At 37.6% G+C, this 20,000-nt stretch overlaps 1 protein-coding gene across 4 annotated transcripts; it reads left to right on the top strand.

Moving 5' to 3' along the window:
- Positions 1-749: 749 nt before the first annotated feature.
- LOC117422444 (tyrosine-protein phosphatase non-receptor type 21-like) lies at positions 750-19,191 on the top strand. 4 transcript variants are annotated; one of them, XR_009307404.1, is made up of 21 exons: positions 750-995; positions 2,168-2,465; positions 3,221-3,390; positions 4,578-4,675; positions 6,285-6,352; positions 6,951-7,021; positions 7,579-7,666; positions 7,938-8,026; positions 9,057-9,144; positions 9,468-9,547; positions 9,638-9,742; positions 10,009-10,069; positions 10,451-10,532; positions 11,281-12,743; positions 13,060-13,200; positions 13,838-14,056; positions 14,410-14,538; positions 14,896-15,130; positions 15,668-15,828; positions 16,123-18,926; positions 18,977-19,191. XR_009307404.1 is itself a non-coding variant. In XM_034037476.3 (20 exons), the coding sequence occupies exons 2-20, from the start codon at positions 2,286-2,288 to the stop codon at positions 16,249-16,251; spliced, it is 3,657 nt and encodes a 1,218-aa protein (XP_033893367.3). In that variant the 5' UTR covers positions 750-995; positions 2,168-2,285; the 3' UTR covers positions 16,252-19,191. The 4 variants fall into 4 exon arrangements, 3 of the variants coding, with proteins under 3 accessions (XP_033893367.3, XP_033893368.3, XP_058843832.1); XM_034037476.3 differs by having other exon boundaries at positions 16,123-19,191; XM_058987849.1 differs by having other exon boundaries at positions 990-1,087; positions 16,123-19,191.
- The last annotated feature ends 809 nt before the right edge of the window (positions 19,192-20,000 follow it).

The following is a 20,000-nucleotide window of genomic DNA, read 5'->3' on the forward strand; positions in this document are numbered from 1 at the left end:
ACTAGTCCCTAGCAATAGTTATTTGATTCTACACAGGAAGGGGTGTTAATAATAATATATGAAAACAGTTAGCCTTATGCATCCCGCCTGCCCCCACCCCCCCAAAAAAATAGGTAAATAAATAAAAGGCTGCCACAATTTCACCCAAAATGTGTTTTTAGTAAATGAATGCAAAAGTAAACGAAGTTAATAGGATCCTAATTTAACATACCACTGCGGGTTACACACAGAAAATAACATAACAGACTCCCTATTCAAAACTAAAACCACACAAACAACAGGTGGCCTACGTAATAATAATAATAAAAAAAAGTCGGTCACTTTTTTAAATACACACAAAGTAATTTGGTAACCTATATCAGGCTTTAAAAAACGATGTTGCAACCTCGTTATTATGTCGCCCCTTTTGAAAATCACGCTGTTAGTGTCTCTACTGAGAGAGATATATCCCACCCCTCTCTGAGCCAGCTGCCCCATTCCTGGCATATTCCCTGCCTGGCATTCCAGCTGTCTGACGTAATGGACTCAAACCCCTAGGCCAATATTTGACTATGATTCCGCCGCAGCAGCAACCTTTTTTTTTTTTTTTTTTTTTACTTAACTCTCACACCTGTGAAATCCCTTATTGTTGTTTTTTTAATGCAAAAACACAAAAATACATAACATTTATTTTAAATGAATTATCAGCTAATAAAAAGATGAACCACGATCAACCGAGATAAGGTCAAACGCTGTTAAAAAAAACCAAAAAAAAAAAAAACTGTAGTCCCCACCCGCGGCAGGATACAGAAACAAGCCTCTTTACCACCGACAGGAAGTGAGGCATGTTTTCGTGATTTGGATATTCCAGCATGTTGATACTAACAGAGAAAGTAATGTTTTATTAGTTTAAAAAAAACAAAAAAAACAGCAATTCTTGGTTGAGATATGTTCGAGAGGAGATTAATCGCAAGGCAACACGAAGTAGATCTCTTTGGGACAGATGATATCAACAGGTAATTCCTGAGAGTAAAGACAAATGGGACATGACCTGTGTTTTGGTCCGTCTGGTTGCAAAAGTGGACACCGAGGCTGATTGGAGACAGCAGTAAGAGTTCATCATGATTAAACTGTGTTGATAGTGCCTTTTACGTTGCATTGGATGTATTTTGTCTGTAAAGGTTGTTTTGTTTTCCGATTTAAAGCGCTTTTTGGAGTTCACGGTTTACACGCCAGTATTTTTTTTTGGCAGGTTACTGAGTTGGCAGGCAAAACTGCACAGCAGCGAGCAGCTAGCTAGACTTGTAGGAAATTGGGGTTATTGTTTACTGTATTATGTATTTATTTATTGATTCAATTTTACAGCAACTAAAAAGAAAATTCGTTTTTCAAGTACCGCTGCTGTTTAAAAAAACAGCTTTTTGGAAGTATTGAGTTCTTAAAGTTTATGCTTTTCATGTACAATTTTAAGGGAATGCAGGTTTACTATACTGTACTATGTGTGCAAAGTAACCTATGCGATTTTTGCTGCCAGTGTCAAACCAACAGCTACACGTCTGTGGCTGAGAGGATTCATAATTTGCCTTTGTTTTGCTAATCTTGTGATGGTGTCTGCTGTCTGCTGCTTTATATGACTTGGGAGTGATAAGAACAAGTCGAAAGGTCAAAAAAAAAAAAACTGGAAGAAACAGAGCCGTAAAAATGTGTGATAATGTATATTTGATTTTAATTACTGTTCAACGTACTAGCAATGCATTTGAGGTTGTATTTTTCGGGACACTTTAATAGATATGCTCATTATGGTTTATGCTGTGGTGCACATTTAGGTAAAGTCAATGTTGTGCATAAGAATATATGTAAGGGATCTTTTAATTATTGTTCTGAAAAATGTCAACCATGCAACAGATGTTTACTTTACATTCTAGATAAACTAAATCATATCTGCTGATCATGTGTAAATGCTTCATGAAGGGGACACTTTATTTTGTTTCAGCTGCTCCTTTCTTGGTGCAAATTGCAGATTTAATCACATCCACAATAGTAGCTAGACTTGGCACAGTTGCTCTGGTTTGACCAAATTCCTCATAGCTTGCACATTAAGGAGAACAGAAAACCACAGTAGGGTTCCTTTTAAGTTTCTAGGGTTGCATACATTGTTATTCACTTTTTCTCATCTTCTGTTTTGCAGGAACACATGTATCCAGTATGCAGATGCCTAAATCTCCAGTCACTTCTTGTTGCTGGTCATTGTGAGACACGGACACACGTCATCAGCTGAAGGGCGGTTTTCTAGTGGGCTGTGAAACATGCCCTTGCCATTTGGATTAAAATTAAAGCGAACTCGAAGGTATACTGTGTCGAGCAAGAGCTGCCTAGTCACACGAATTCAGCTGCTGAACAATGAATTTGTGGAGTTTACACTTTCCGTGGAGAGCCCCGGACAGGAGTGTTTGGAAGCTGTGGCACAAAGACTGGAATTGCGGGAGGTAAGGGCTCTCCATGTCTGTGTGTCAGCAATAATTGGGATGAGGTCAAAGAAAAACATGACAGCCATTACAGTAGGGGATGTGAATTTTGAGTGAAATCATATTTGAATGCTATAATCCACTGTAAAATTGTTGGGAGTGTGATTGATTTACACAGTAACAAAAGTACTTTAAAAGCTATCCTTATTTCAGGTCTTATTTTTTTTGACTGTGTAGAGTATTGCATGTATTTTATACATCAAGAAACTAATATAGAGCAAGGAAATAATTTGGCTCCTTCTCTGTATTTAATTATAAAAGGTTTTCATTTACATTCCCTGACAGTTCTAGCCCATCTCAACCATTAAAAGGGCATTATGTGTCAAAGAATAGATATTCCAGTAATCATATCTAATTCAAATGACTGTACTACTTGATCTATAAATGAGCCTTGAATTTGCTGTGTAGAAGCCGATGAATCTGGCTTGGAACACTCTCAGTACATGCAGTAGACAAGAGTTTATACAGCAATCGCTGCAAGAATTGCCATATGTGTGTAACAGGTATTGCTTTACGCCAGGAAAAAGTCTATTCTTCATAGCTGGACCACACAAATAGATCAAACACTCCTGATGATTTGAAAAAAGGCAGTTTTTAGGTTTGAGTTTTTTAGCGATTTATCAGGGTCAGTGAAACCAGCTGTCAAGCGCATAATGTTGCATGCTTTAGGAGTTGCATCAAAACAAAGCTTGAAGAGTTGTTTATTTTTCCTACAGATAACATATTTCAGTATCTGGTATTTGAATAAACAGAATCAACAAAGATGGGTGGACTTGGAAAAACCTTTGAAAAAACAACTCGACAAGTATGGTGTGGAACCCACAGTTTACTTTGGGGTTGTGTTCTATGTGCCAAGTGTGTCACAGTTTCAGCAGGAGATCACACGGTAAGTTTGCTGCAGTACCATGGGGCCTGTTTTAATAGTCAGACAACAAGTGATTTACATTTCATTGCCTTTAAATTTGTAAATCCACAATAATAACAACCTTTTCCCACTTTATTCCTATTATCACTACCACATAGTACAATAGTCAGGAAGGGGGGCACTGGTGATTAAACAGTGCATGGTATTTAGTTCTGCTACTGCTTAAATCACTTTGTTGTGTCCACTGTTTTGGTGGCTTATTAAGGCTGGGACGATGCCTCCTTTTTTATCATCGATGCATCAGCGGTTTTGGAAAACGAAACAGAAGTAATACGCTCTGAGATATTGGTAATATATTGAATAGCTACTAAATTATTGAAAGCTATTGCATCAGTTACATGACATCAGATTATGCATAACTCCTCTAAAAAAATGTCTCGTCTTATTTTCATCTTGACTGGTGTCGAGTGGAGGTATTAGCTCAAACCATCCATTGAATAATTTGACAAGGAAATACAAGTAACAGATGGTTCATTTTCAGCAACAGCATAACATTTACAAAAAACAGCCCTGTATCATGGTGCCCGTTTGTTATGCTTAGTGTTTGTGAAGCAACAGGATCGCATCCACATTCTTTGCTTTTACAGAGGAATGGAACTTGTTTACAATCTGTCCTGCTGAGCTGAAACCCTGCTCGCCGGGGACTAACGTTACTGAGATGCTTAACGTGTTTCTGGCAAAGAGGCTACTTTTGGAAAGCAATCTTTGCTGTTTTTTCACTATTAATTTGTGTTATAGCATAAAATACAATTACCTTACTTTTTTTAACAGTGTGTGAATGTGTCATAGCATAAAATACAGTTACTTTACTTTTTTGAACAGTGTGTGAATGTGCATAGTGAAAGGTCAAGCAAGCAATTGATCAATGATACAATGGATCAATGCATCACCCCAGCCTTATGGATTATCTTTTTATTTTAACTTTTTTTTTTTTTAGACTGTTTCAAATATCTCCTGACTGATGTGTAGCTTGTGTGCTTCGATGTGTAACGATTCAATATTTTGTGGTGATGAAAAGTGTGGCATCTTAAATCATGTGTTTATCTGACCCACACCCCTGTTCCTTTTTATGAATGCATAAATGCAAAAAGAGGTGATATTGTAATTACACATCACAGCAAAATGTTAACTTTGTTTCCCTATTGTAGGTACCAGTATTACCTTCAGTTGAAAAAGGATGTCTTAGAGGGACGCATACCCTGCACAATGGAACAAGCCTTGCATTTAGCTGGTTTAGCTGTTCAAGGTAAGGTTCACAACACGCTGAACTCTTCAGATAGTTCAGCCCGTTGTTCTGTTTTTTTTTGTTTGTAGCTGAAGGAGGTGCTGAAGTTTCAATTTAATAATAGTTTTTTTTTCTTATAATTTAGTTTTGTAGTAATGTGGGTGAAAAGGAAGACATGCTTTTCCATGTAGTGATTTTTTTATTTTGTTTTATTTATTGTTATTTTATTTTTTACCTCTTTAGTAGCTACCATGACAAAATGAAATAAAAACAGGTATGCGTTAGAGCAGAATAAGGTGGCATACACCAGCAAGCAAACGTTTTCATTTTTGGACCAAACATTTTGAAACATGTTCAGCATCTGGAAGAGTCACATTTCATGCCAACCCTCTGAGCTACTTATCTAAAGAAAGACTAAAGCAAATGCTGCTGTCGGGTTTTCGGATATTTAAAGAACAAGCTCCATAATTAAGTAGAAATTAATCTAAAAAAATATGTAGTAAAATTAGGCTCGACAGATTTGAAGAGTTGTTGTATTTTTTTTAAACCAGTGAAGTGTTAGCAGCTTTAAAAGTGGCATGAAGATTCAAGGCTTTACATTTCTGAAAGTGTTTGCTTAGGAAAAGAATTTCAAACACTGCCGGCAAAATATCTGGCAGCAGAACTTGCTGGATCTACAGCAGCATTGCAGAGGGACTGAGATCATCAACTGTTGCAATCTTGCTGCTAGCTTGTATCACATGTTGCATGAAAAACCCCAACTGTATAAATGGGTAATTTTATGTAAAAATAATGTGTAAAAAAATAATGCAATTGTATGTAAAAATAATGTGATATATTGTAACAATTGTAAGTCGCCCTGGATAAGGGTGTCTGCTAAGAAATTAATAATAATAATAATAATAATAATAATAATAATAATAATAATAAAAATAATAATAAAGAATACTGGTGATTTATACAATCAAGGGCTCTGTTGTAAACCTAAAAACCTGTATTTAAAACGCTTGTGCTGCCCTGGAAGACGGTATCTATTTTTATTTACTGTTGGTGCCAGTCATGACTTGGTTTAGTACAGTATAGAGTTATACAAATAGCTTGGATAGTCAGCATAGCTGTTGGGATTGCTTACATAGCTGTTTGCATTGGACCTTTTAAAATGCACCGCATTGTTCCTTCATACATTCAGTGTTTGTAGAATGAAACTTACTGCCGTGCTTGACTGACATATTTACATGTGTATTTGTTTTTTTTATTAAGGTTGTTGGGCGGTAGTGTCTGTAATCAAAATACTTGCCCTGTTATGAATGAAGAGCAAAAACAAAAGGTTTCAAAGCTTATATGGTTGAAGTTTTCCTGTTCTGTTTTTTTTTAAATTGTATTTATTTGTGTGTTTTTGGGTAATATTGCCTCGCTGTTAAAAAATAAATAAACTAAAAAATAAATAAGATGGGAACAGTTAACTTATTTTGTATGTATTTATTTTATAAATTATCACAGTGATTCAGACGATTAAAGTTTTACGACTTCTGTTTTTAGTCAATTTAGCGCATAGCAAGTGAGTTTTACTGTCACAAATCTGTAAAGAAAGACGGAAATACAGGGCTAACTTTTTTCATATTTCTTACAGCTGATTTTGGGGACTTTGATCAGTATGAATCCCAGGACTTTCTTCAGAAATTTGTCTTGTTTCCAATTGTAAGTTTTTTCCAAATTCAAGTTTTAATGATTTATTGTCAGAGCTTGTAAGAGGAGTCTGGTTATAAAATCTTTGATTTCCTTTTTTTTTTTTAAATAAAATAATAATTCTAACTATTTTAAATCTATTTTTACCAAACATTTTCATTTTCCTTGTTGGTTTATTTGATATCTGCTGTATTAAATGTTGGACAGCAGCACACACAGATAACATCTAATAAGCTACATGCCTGTAAAATAATTAATAACTTCACTTTTCATTTGCTTTGCACACATAAGCGGTTATCTGTTTTGTTGAGAAGCAGTAGCTTTTAAGATATATATATATATATATATATATTTTTTTTTAAATGCTAAAGATTAGGACGTTAAAAATGATCAAAATCCTTGTTAAATAAAAATTAAACCTCTGGTCACTTTCTGGATGAAAATCAGGACCACAGATGCATTTTAACGACACTTCCGGTTCTAGCCACACCCACTTCCAATGACCTCATCCAAGTAGGATCAAGTACTAGTATTTGTATGAGTAATGGGTTTTCTGCACACCCCTACTATGGAGTTTAAACATTGTCTTGTTCTGTATTTCTCCTGAAAGGACTGGATACAGGATGAACGAATGCTTGAAGAGACAACACAAAAAGTTGCCTTATTGCACCAAAAATACAAGTAAGACTTTGTCTTTTAGTTCCGTAACAGTTCAATTACAGCTGTGTGGTGTAGCTGGCTCTGTAATTGCCAATTAGGAAGGGCTAATGGTATATTGTGTGTTGAGTTATTTTGATGGAATATTTCTCATTCTTCGCAAGCAATGCACAGTATTCATACATAATCTATGGACGCTGAGGGCCAAACACTCTGTTTGTTTTCCTGATTCTGTTGCTAAACACTTAAAACCAAAAGTTGTCAGACCTCCTGTTGTTTTTGCTTTTTAGTAACTAGACGTTGACAAAATAGGGTGTTTTTTTTTATGTTCAGTCTGCTAACGCTTGCTCCATAGTTTTGAATAAATAGTAGTCATGATTCATCTCTATTACTCAAATGACTGCCACAAAGCCGTCAGTTTATTCACACGCAAGACATAATATATCAGAAACTGTTGCATTTAGAGTGTATATATATATATTTTGCACACTCCATAAGGGTGGTGATACATTTTCAGTACACTCGAGCCTTAAATATAGGTCCTAATCCTGTTGGTTGTTTATTTGTGGTTGTATTTGTAGAGGTCTTCTGGCCCCAGAAGCGGAAATGCTGTATATGCAAGAGGTAGAGAAAATGGATGGCTATGGTCAGGAAAGTTACCAGGCAAAGGTAAGAGTCAAAACTTCCATCTTCATTTCTTTCTAGCAGTGCTGGCAAAGGTCATCTTCTGTGTGAATATGAAGGTATATAGTGTTTGTCCCTGCCAAAAAAAAGATCTGAGGATATATTTTACTGCTCTTAACAATGACAACGATACTTCAAATAAACACAAATGAACACCTGGTTGTTAATCTTATTTCTAAGATTACAGTAAATGTATGATGTGGCTGCTTCTCATTATTTTTTTATTTTTGTATCCATTTCTGTGTTCTGTATCCAGGACAGCCAGGGCTCTGATATATCTATTGGTGCGTGTTTGGATGGAATCTTTGTGAGGCACAAAAATGGCAGACCTCCTGTTATATTTGGGTAAGGAATGAAAATCCTACCGCAGCCCTCTATAGGATTAAGCGGTTACCGATAATGGATGGATAAATGGATGAAAATCCTTAAAAGGGAACTGTAATGCAAATGAATAGAAACCATGTTAACTAAAGCTTCTGATGCATTTTCAGCCTCTTGAGCAGTATATTATGTAAAAACCATTAAAACAAATTAACATTGAATGTATTGGCGCTCTTTTCCATCTTGCTTTGTGTGACGTCCTGTCATTGACTCACTCTATAGTCACACATAGTATTCTATTGAGCGTAGGTCCCGTTCCTGTGTTATGTAGCCATTGTTTTGTTATGGCCGCCCTTTGTTGGTTTAAAGGCTTAGTCACAAAAAAGTACTTTTTGTTACTGTTTTTCCTTTTGTTATTTTTGCACCCGAACGCTTTGCATTCCGGCATAATTCACCCGGCCGGCATTCACTGGTGTGGGTGGCTGTCAACTATATGACGCAACACCGGCGCCAGAAAGGATCCAATATGGCGGCGGCCTGCATTTCCAGCTGACCCAGAAAGCTGACAAAAAAATTGAAATACTGGCCAAACGCTTGACTTTTTAACAAAATTGGTGTAGGGAGACGCATTTCTTATGTATACAGAGCATTTAGAGAACCTTGTTATTTTGAGTACAATTCCCCTTTAACATAGCTGCTGGAATCTCAGGAGCTAATCGTCTGTCCTTTTACTCGTGAAGTAGTAGCACTAATATGATTGGGTGTCGGTGGCCTGTCTAATTGCATTCTGATTGGTTGCCACTATGCTGCTTGAACCTCTTATAAAATAAGTAAAATAAAATATGCATTTTAAATAAAGCTGGTAAAATGTCCAGACATATTTTGTGTTCAGACTTTTATGAAGAATAAGTATCAACTGTGTAGGAGGAATTTTTCAGAGTACATTTGCAGTAGCTCCTTGGCAACCAGCTATTTTATTTTATTACACACAATGCTTTGTTTATTTTTTCCTATTGTTTGTATACTACAATCTATGATTTGATGCATTTTACAGATGGAATGACATTGCCAATATGTCACATAACAAGTCCTTCTTTGCACTGGAGCTGGTCAACAAGGAAGAAACCGCTCAGTTCCAGACCGTGAGTTTTCAGACCATTGTACAGTTTTATGAAGGTACTGCAGGGTATTTCATTTTCCTGAATGTTCATTTTATCTTTGCATATTCACTTGTGTGAATAACTGACAGGAAGTCTGGGAGAGAAGTGTCAGTTTGATCCCCCCCACTGCTGAGTTAATAATAATAATTGTGTGCAAGGAAGCCCACGCACAACTGCATTTGTGAGCCACTGTGCAAGCAGCTCAAATCAGCACTTAAAAAATAAAAGTAAGAACACCTGGCTGAAAATCTGTCTCCTGTTTTAATCTGCACAATTTTGTTGTTTTTACTTTTATTTTTCTCTAGGAAGATCTGGAAACTGCCAAATACATTTGGAGGATGTGTGTCGCTCGGCACAAATTCTACAGAATTAACAAAAGCAGCCTGTAAGTGTTCGTCGGAATCCTGGTTTCTCTGCAGTTTCTTTCAGTTGTCAGCTGCCTCATTTCTGTCCATTTCTGTCCTGTACCTCCTAGAGAGCCATCTGAATCGGCACCTGCTGAGGGCTCCCAGAAGTCTTTACTTACTCTTTCCTTTCCCCGCTTTCCATTGCTTTCTCGTCCTTCTCTGCCTAGCAAAGGGTGAGCAAAACAACTTTTAATACCTGCCGCCTTTTTTTTTAATTTATTTTCTTTTGTTACTTTATTAGAATTCTTTGTTTCAATGTTTAACATTATACGAGATCTGGCATTTTCAGCTTGTATGAATGAGGTCTTGAGTTGCAGGTATTCAAAAACAGGATTGCTGTATTTTAAAAACAGAATGTTATCCACACATTAACACTGATACAGATGTAAATGAACCCTGTCAGGTAATAGATTAAAGTGCACAATCTTGTATTCCACAGACAGACTCAGACTGCTGCTGTTAATCCAGTCAGAAGAAGATCCTCTACAAGAATGTCGCTGGTGTGTACAATTTAAATTATTACATTACTTGTTTTATTCGTTAGACCTTATGTATCCTCAAGCATAAAATGTTTTACTTTAAATGTATAATGATGGCTTCATCAATTAATTAACATGAGATTGCGTAGTTGTAAGCAGTCCAAGCATGTGTATTAGCACAGCTCGTTCATTCTATAGAAATTACTCTAAGCCCGGAGTCATGACGATATTGATTTTGGTCATTCCTTTTGGGGCCCACAACATAAACAACAATTTTGATTAAATCTTGACACAATTGCATTGGCACGCTTTCATCAAAATAAGTAATAGTTCTGAAATCTCTAGTGATGAAATTGAAAGGAAATAACATTTGTATGTCTTTCTGTTTTGGTTTTGTTTTAGCCAAAACCTCAGCCATACATGATGCCTCCACCTCAGCTGCATTACAATGGACACTATACTGAACAGTACACATCTTCTCAAGGTACACTGTAAAACACCAGACTTGTGCAGAACCTGTGTCTTCACAATCCATACATTACCCTTCAGGAAACCCTGTAAACGCAGTTAGACACTGATTATTCGGTAGAAGTTTAAAAAGCCTAATTCAGAGTGTTTGTGAAATTGCATTGGCTCTCTGAAATAATAATAATATGTGGGGGAGATTAAAGCAAAAGTGTCCCATTACCATCTTCAGTTATAATACTAAATCTTAATTCCGTGGTGTCTATTTACTACATTCTTCCACAGGTTATCATTTTGAACTGTACGTCTCTGTCCTTTCTGAATTACATTTTTGTATTTGGATGTCCTTTTACAGGAATTTTATTAGAGAGATGATATTTTAAGTAACGTCCTAAAAACGTGGGACAACTGTCAGCAGCTGAACTGTGTTAGATTTATTGTTAATACTAGTTTTAATGTGTTGTTCTTTTAAACATAATTTCCCACAAAGTAGAACCGGGTGCTTAGCATTGCAAATGTGCTATAAGCTGCTGAAAAGTTGTTTTTTAAAAATGTATTTTATTCAGATTAGGGATTTGTACTTCTGGTTGGGTTGACTAAAGATGTTAGTACATTAAATTCTGTGCATCCAGTTTAGTCCTTTCTGTAGCTTGTATTGCAGTTTGATAGCTTTTCTTTACTTAGTCAAGTTTGTTAATTGTGAGCCTTGTAACATTATTTTTAGTATCTGTTAATGATGTTAACTTTATTTGTTACTTCTTCCCCAGATAACCTCTATATTAACAATCAGAATGGATATTATTATCACTCTCAGACAAGCTTGGATAGGTCTCCTCATGAGTACAATGGCAGGATCAGAAACGGGAGTGTCTACAGCGCACATAGCACAAACTCTCTCAATAACCCACAGCACTACATGCAGCCATCTCCCATGTCCTCCAACCCGAGCATCACCGGCAGTGACGTGATGAGGCCAGACTACATCCCGTCACACCGCCACAGTGCTCTCATCCCTCCTTCATACCGGGCCACACCAGACTATGAAACAGTCATGAGGCAGAAAAACAGGGGGGTGGTGCAAGCGGATCGACAAAGCCATTCCATGAGGAACCTCAACATAGGCAATTCGTATGCCTATAGCCAGCCTGATCCTTTAGTGTACAGCCAGCCAGAGATCAGGGAGCACACCCAGTTCAGCTCCCATAATACCAACCATTACCCTTTCCATCTGAATTACAGCTTCCACAGTCCGTCGCCTTATCCTTACCCCACAGATAGGCGCCAGGTGGTCGGTGCAGTGAGTGTGCCAGAGTTGACCAACGTTCAGCTACAGGCTCAATACTACCCTGCTCCGAACATCATGAGAACACAGGTGTACCGCCCGCCTCCACCGTACCCACGCCCAGCAAACAGCACCCCTGACCTCTCGAGGCACCTTTACGTGAGCAGCAGTAACCCAGACCTCATCACACGCCGGATCCACCATTCAGTTCAGACGTTCCAGGAGGACAGCCTGCCAGTGGCACATTCCCTGCAAGAGGTGAGCGAGCCCCTGTTCACCACCAGGCACCCCCACATGCAGAAGCGAAACAGCATTGAGATAGCTGCACTGGCGCTGGGCTTTGAGAACATGAGGGTCAAAGAAAGAACCATGTCAGCATCTGCTGCCGAGGCTCCTCCCAGGGTGACAGCTTCAGGCTCCCAGCTTAAAGTGTTCCTGGAGAGAACGAAGGCAGAGGAAAGCCCCAGCAGAGAAGACGTGAGTTACGGCCATAAGAAATCTCTCTCTGATGCAACCATGCTGGTCCATAGTAGCGAGGAGGAAGAGGAAACTGAAGAAGAAAACAGCAGACACACCCCGCAGTACCGAGATGCTGCTGTCAGTACTGAGCCGCGTGTTGACATCCTGGGCCAGGATCCAAATGATCCCCTCCCAAGCTATCCATATGATTCTGTGCCTTCTCACCCCAGCCACCATGGCTATACGCCACAAACACTTATCGGAGAGCCTGAAAATGAGAAGCTGTGTGGAGAAGGGGACCCCATGTACCTGGCTGTTGATGGAATAACCCAGAGAAGAGGGGAAGGCATTCTGGTACCTTCAGTGTCTGAGTCGGACCTCAGTGTTTCTGCAAGACTGAGGGCGAGGCAAGACTCTTTTAAAAAAAGGCCGGTGTCTGATGTGCCATCTGGAAAAAGAAACCCCCTCGAGGGTCTGCCTCCCCTGGGCGTGAGTAATTACTATTCTTTCCTTTTTAACTCTTTGTTGTTTTAAGTTTTGTAAGCTGCAATACACACTACACTTTTTGTTGTGGCATTTCTATGAAGGTATTTTCAGGGTGTGTGTTTTTGCATACCTCTCTGCTGTGTGCCTTTAACAAAAGAATCGGGTGTGACTACTGGGATTGCTCGGTGCATTCCAGTTTCTTGTTTCTCAGCAAACTAATCACATTCAGGTTCCATCTCCTGGGTAGCTTTTGTCCAACTTTCTTTTGTAGGCTGCACACCTTTCTGACCATGGTGTTTGTTTTTCTTCTGTTTTTAAGGGTTTGAAAAAGGGAAGCAGATCTGATATCAAGAAAATTGGGCCATTGAAGCTGGCTGCATTGAATGGATTAACTCTTTCAAGGATGCCCTTACACGATGAAAGCAAGCATGAGCCTGAAAAGGCACCAAATGATGAAAGGGTATGAATTTTTATTTGAGATGGGTCTGCCTGTAAACTGAATAAAACCAAGTCTGGTTGACAAATGTTTCAGCAGGTGTCTTTTTTTTTCAGTGTCATATTGTAAAGTAGTAATTCTGCTAATGCTGAGTGGTTAGTTCTGTGCCTACCTTTTTAGTAAGACTCTATAAACACGTATGAATACATAATCAAACATTGATAATTGCTTGTTTATTCAGGATTCAGAACTGGAGAATTGTTCTCTAAATGCTAAACTTAGAAATCATACCATACCCTGGGGTGCTTTAAAAAAAAATCTAAACATAAAAACACACAAATAAAATAATAGTGCAGAAATAGTTGGGACAAAATTCAAATCTGTTTGGATGTTGCTGTGATTAATATCCTACATAATCTAGTGAAGATAAATTGCGTACATTTACAGTATATTGAAGTGATTAATATCCTACATAATCTAGTGAAGATAAATTGCGTACATTTACAGTATATTGAAGTCAGCTAAATGAGTCTTATAAATAACTTAATGGTGTTGCTACCGATAAATAATACACATACTTTTCAGTTGTGTATAATTGGGTAATGGGGAGTAGGTTTTCAAAGCACACTTATATTAATGATGTTCTTTTTTTGTATTTTAGTGCAAGATTCTTGAGGAGCGACTGGAACAGGGAATGGTGTTTACTGAATACGAACAGGTTCCTAAGAAGCGAGCAAATGCAGAATGTAGCATTGCTCTGCAGCCAGAAAGTGCAGAGAGGAATCGGTTCCAGGATGTCCTGCCCTATGATGATACCAGGGTGGAGCTTGTACCAACCAAAGAGAACAACACAGGCTATATCAATGCATCCCATATAAAAGTATGAGAACCATTGGAGTATTTAAAGAATGCTGCTTGCAAAACAGTTGATAGGATTCAGAGGCATACAAGGGAAAAATTCCATGAGTATTAGCAGGTGCATTCCCAAACGTCTAGAACTGCAAATGGCAAATATATTTTTACTTATTTAAAGTATAATTAGCTTATTTTGTTTGATACATGGCAGCACAGTGATGGCTCTTTTTGTTGCACTCCCAGTGTGTTGGAAGACAACCCCCTAGTGGTTGGGATTCGTGTTTTGCAGAGAAGTGTGAAGATTTCACTGCAGTAGTAATGGAAGTCTGAAGTGGTTGTTTTTGTGTTTGTAATCGTATTCCTTTTTCTGGTTCCTAGATGAATGTGGGTGGACATGAGTGGAGTTACTTAGCCACACAGGGGCCCCTCCAGAACACTTGTCAGGACTTCTGGCAGATGGTGTGGGAACAAGGAGTAGCTATCATAGCAATGGTGACAGCAGAAGAGGTACATATTCTCATTTAAAAAGAAAAAGAAAAAAAAAAGGATATAGTGAAAAAAATATATATATAATTGGTAAAAATAAAGCTTAATATAATGGCAATTAACAGCTATATATATCCCAAACCTTGGAACAAATGATTTGAGTCATATTGATATATTTATTTTAATTTGGCAATAGAGGGAGCTGTAATTACACTACTTGTATTGAGTGAACAGTAATTCTGCTACAAATAACAAAAACTATAATCACTACTTGGCATCAGCTGGCAGAATTGGAGGGAACGAAATGAAGGCAGTGAGTTGCTTGTTAAGGAAAGGCTGCAGTTGTGATTCTTCAAATGGCCTGTTTTTACATTCCAGGAAAGTGGCCGGGAGAAATGTTTCAGGTACTGGCCACGGCTTGGATCAAGACACAACACGGTTACCTACGGAAGGTTTAAAATCACCACTCGATTCCGAACAGACTCTGGCTGCTACGCGACTACAGGGCTGAAGATCAAACACCTGCTGACTGGACAGGAGAGGACAGTCTGGCATCTTCAGTACACAGACTGGCCCGATCACGGCTGTCCAGAGGATTTCAAGGGGTTTTTAGGTAATTTACTGTAAAGGTTGTATTTAATCACACGCAGATCAAAGTAATGTAAAGCATTCAGAGATGATAAATAACAAAAGCAAGAGAAGTATCAGCATTAAATGCCAATACAAAACGCACAAATATTGTTGTTTTCACTCTGTTCACTGTGAATCCAGAAATGAAATCGCCACGTGACTCGTTTAGGAATATAGCGGGGGCGAACGATGGTTTGTCACCATGTGTTACAGAAGGTGCTGTTGAAGACTCATTCTCTGCTTGATAAGACCACCATTTATCACTAGAATGTGTTCAGTCGTACCACATTAAAATGGATATATAGACACAGGCATTCAACACCTAGACAGGTGATATCTTTCATGTCTATTAGAAATGCCTTTTCCACAGCAACAGTGCAAAATATCTTTATAATTATCCTGCATATTGAGGGATAATTAAAGACTAATGTATGCCATATTATTGAAGTGCTTCTGTATAAAGTATGTGCAGTAAGGGAAAATGTTCTCTTATTAATTGTGGTTGTCTTTTTAAATCCAGCGTACTTGGAAGAAATACAGTCAGTTCGACGGCATACAAACAGCACAACGGACCCTAAAAACACTAACCTACCTGTTGTGGTACACTGCAGTGCTGGTGTGGGGAGAACAGGAGTTGTTGTTTTATCTGAAATCATGATTGCCTGTCTGGAACACAATGAGGTTAGTACGTCTTGTACTGCAGGCTAACTTTCAAACCTAGCTTTTAAAGAAACAGTAGCCTGTACTGTATCTGCAGCGTCATCACATAGAAAAGTAATTGAAGGGTGAATAACGTGGTTTCTGTGTTAAGGCCATTGCACACCAGATCGTCCCGGATCATGCATCATCCATTACAGAATCAGTATATCGCTGTAATGAAACAATTTGTCTCAAGCTACAGTGTACAAGATATATTTTCCTTTTGTGACGGCGTGTTTCATACTATGTTTTTTTTTTTTTTTTTTCTCAACGTAGATGCTGGACATCACCACTGTTCTGGACATGTTGAGACAGCAGCGAATGATGATGGTGCAGACCATTGCACAGTATACCTTTGTTTACAAAGTGCTTATTCAGTTCCTGAAGAATTCCAGACTTATCTAAACACGTGTTTGCTGAGCCTGAGGTCCTACAGATATTTAGTTTTCCAGTTGGCATTTTGCATAATTTGTCATCTCTCTGGTCTACAAAACGGGCAAAATGAAGGGAATTCCGGCAGCAAGGTACCGTGTGCTTACACACCTGTGATTAGAAGATTGACACTTTTTGCTGCTCAAAGTGAGAGTGCTCCTATCGCTAGGAATTGTTACTGAGGAAAATCATGAAACTGTTATTTTTAAACCCTTTTTTTGTGATGAATGAAGGACAAATTCTACAAAAGTACAATTCAAATCGATGAACCATTTAATGGTCTAACTTTTGACAGTATTATTTTTAAATCTGTGTTTGGGTTTAACTCTCAAAATTGACTATCTTAAATCAATATGGCTTTCCATATTTGCAAACCAGAATTATACTGAAATGCTTTTACAGTACAATATACAAATATTAGTTGCATCCATTATCATTTTTTTTTTTAAACAGTTTTTAGCTTCTATTCTAAGTGTCTTATATTTATGATTTATTGTGAGTGATTGCAGGTTTCAGGAAAGTGTGAAGGATTATGTTGAAATTGGTTTGAGCAGTAAGTCTTTTTGGATTGGCAGTGAGATTGGAGCAATTAAACTGTGTAAAACACAGCAGTAGACTCTTGGGTGCTCAATATTTTTTTTATATATAAATATACTCAGTATTATGAAATAATGCTAGTTACCTCTTGTCCTAATCTGTAGGACAGTAGCTCCTCAATGTAATATCTCCTATACAAGCTAACACCAAGGCCCCGCCTGTGCTCTGATCTCAGTGTTTTCATTTCGATTGGAACCTGTACTTTTTTTAAACACGTCAGCATTTTGGGCACTTTGCTTGGTGATCAGATTGGCAGACGACCCACTAAAATCGGTTCATCCTTTTTAATAAGCTTTGTGTTTGTAAACCCAATATGATTTATCATTCGCAACTAATGTTATGAATGAGGAGTCTTATTCTGGAATTTGTTTAGCAAACTACTTTTTTTCCCATTGTATTGCCTGCAAAGAAATGTATAATCAATCAGCACTAACTAATAAAGAGTGTTTCGCTGGGGTGGGGGTGGGTGTTGGGTTAGAACATCTCATAATGATATGCACTTTATTTTATTTTTTGCACTTCTTACCTATTAGAGGAAGATGTTGCCACTTTTTCTATGGCATATTCCAAAAGGGGGTCAGAAAACTAAAGCCTCAGTACTACATGCAGAGTCTACTTCTGTTAGATTTAATTTTATTTATTTATTTTTTTTAACCAGAATTGAATTTGTAAACCTGTAATGACTTGCTATGATTGGTTGACCAAGACAGGTTCTAAGATGAAGAAACCTTATAAGGTTTAGTGGTAAATGAATGTGAAATGTAGAAATTAGATGAAAGAATGTTTGATCGAAGGTTTTAAATGTTAAGTTGACTCTACAATGAAAGAGTAATTGGTATTTTTAAATGTATAAATTGAGCACCCATTTAAGAAGAGAGCCCTGTAAATATAGTCTGTATGTGATTGTGTTCATGTCCTGAATACTTTTAAACGGCATAGTAATTTGTTTTTTAATTGGGTAATACCATTTTATGTATGCAGCTGTTTACACTACAATTTTATGTCTCGGGTGATATTTATGAATAAAATGTACTAAGGAAGCACTACAGTGTAGTGGATTTCAAGAAAGTTTTCCAAAAATTATTTTCAGCACTGCAGTTTGTTTTTTTTTGTTTTTTTTTTTTCATTTTGATTTTATTAAACAAGTGCCTCACTGTATTCAGGAATAAATTGCAGTCAAAATTCTACCTGTTCCATTTAATTTAGTAATTCTTCCATTCTGCATGAAAATTAAACAGCTTGAAGGATTGATGATCATGTGTAATGAAGGATAGTCTGGTTTCGAATGCTCTTTTTCTGAATAGCCTGGATTTTATTCTAAATCATTGATTCTTAAATTTAACCAAGCTTAGATTGTATATATCACTAAAAAAAAAAAAAGTCTTGCATGATTTTTCTGTTTTTGTGAAAAGGAACCATATATAGTCCAAGTACAGTAAGAAGCATTTGCAGATAACCCATGCTTCTTGTTTTGATGCCTGCAAAAGACCCTTGTTCATGTGTGGCCACTTCCTCCTATATTGCAAGGATTACCATGGTATAATAGACTGTGGTGGTGTAATGAGCAAATTTAATATGTGCTCACGTATTCTAGAGTACCAGATTTGAAAGAGAGATGTGAGTGATGTCATAGTGAAAGGTGGAGCAGACCACACCGTTTGGGGGACCAGATAAAAGATGTGGCCTAGCAGGCTGGTAACAGGGAAGCACGAATGATCCTTCATATAGTGGGATTTCGGCTTTGGGGGTGTGATTTGTTTTTTTCATTAAATACTGCTTTTAATGTCAAGTGTGCATAGACTTGCCATGTCATAAAAATAGTTGGGGAAACGTGTGCTTTCACATACGTTCTGCATGTAGAAGAGCACTGAGTGACATATAGTGAATCTAAAAGCAAGAAAAGATGTTTAAAGTTTGGGTGAGAAGTTCCAGACACACGATGATGAGATTCCACGTCTTATCTATGGGGTGGTTTGTTTTTCTTGTGTTTGTTTTTTTGGCAGTACAGTGATGGTGCTAGAAGTATACACAGGGTTTCTTTTTTATACACGGTTCCTTTTTTTAAATATTATATTGTTTGACAAGCCGTTGTTTGCCTCAGATTCCCATCATTTTACAGCGTTCTCTATATTTTATTGTGACGCTGTACAATATGTAAAATCTCTACAGCTCTTTAGTACTCGTTTGTAAAACAGTGTGCAAATTGCATCAACATAAGCAAAACATGTAATTCTTGTGTAAAGTAAGAGACCTTTTATGTAAAGGAATATATCTGGTTTATTTTCTGCAATAAATACATATTTGCTATGATAGTCATCAATTTGTTTTTTTTTATTTGATTCAAACAAGTGTATTCGTTGTGTTTTTTTTGGGGGGGGGGGTTGGAGTGCAACATATTTCAGTAAATGTATTAATACTCTTTACATGTTTATTAATACATGGATGGTTTATGCTGAGGCTGGTGTGATGGGTGGGTATGCAAAACTTATTTTTCTAAATTTCATTAATAGGGAAAAATAGATGCACCTAAAGCTCGTTTTCCATCCCTTTTTTAATTTTGTATGGCCATCACTTGAGCGCCCCCTGCTGTATCTTACAGAAAGGAGACAAGCAGGCAGACAAGAATACAAGAATATTTGGGCTGTTTTGCAGAAGCTGGTGTAAGAGACTTGTGGGTTGAATCCAAGCTATTTAAGCATTTAAGGACCTTGCTTGGAAGGCGTGGCTGGTACAACGGCACTGTAATGGTTTATGCTATGCTGTTGGTACTGCTTCAGCTTGTGACTCACATAAGGTAAAAAAACAATTGATATTGTTGTGTTTAAGAGTTTCAAAAGTACTAGCACAAAATTTGAAGATTCCTGTTCGTGCATATTATTAGAAGTCTTCTAGGACGCTTTGTGGCACAACTGTCCCTAATACTGAAAATACTGGTCAAGATGAAAGGGGGGTTTATACAATTTTTCATTATTTGCATGTACTGGAAATATATTTTTGCAACACAGTACTGGAAATATATTTTGGAACACTGGTCCCAGTCTCCCCAGAAGCTTTGTGACGCTCATTTCGTCCGGTCCGGTCCCGTCCCGTCCCCGAGCATCCCCGCACCAGTAAAGAATGTTGTA

Source organism: Acipenser ruthenus, chromosome 15 (genome assembly GCF_902713425.1).
Source record: "Acipenser ruthenus chromosome 15, fAciRut3.2 maternal haplotype, whole genome shotgun sequence".
Lineage (NCBI taxonomy): Eukaryota > Metazoa > Chordata > Actinopteri > Acipenseriformes > Acipenseridae > Acipenser > Acipenser ruthenus.

Bases quoted from the DNA above. Each gene is read 5' to 3' on its own strand.
- LOC117422444 (XM_034037476.3), top strand. From the start codon at position 2,286: ATGCCCTTGCCATTTGGATTAAAATTAAAGCGAACTCGAAGGTATACT. The intron at 4,676-6,284 runs GTAAGGTTCACA...TATTTCTTACAG, and splicing joins AGCTGGTTTAGCTGTTCAAG to CTGATTTTGGGGACTTTGAT. The intron at 12,744-13,059 runs GTGAGTAATTAC...TCTGTTTTTAAG, and splicing joins AGGGTCTGCCTCCCCTGGGC to GGTTTGAAAAAGGGAAGCAG.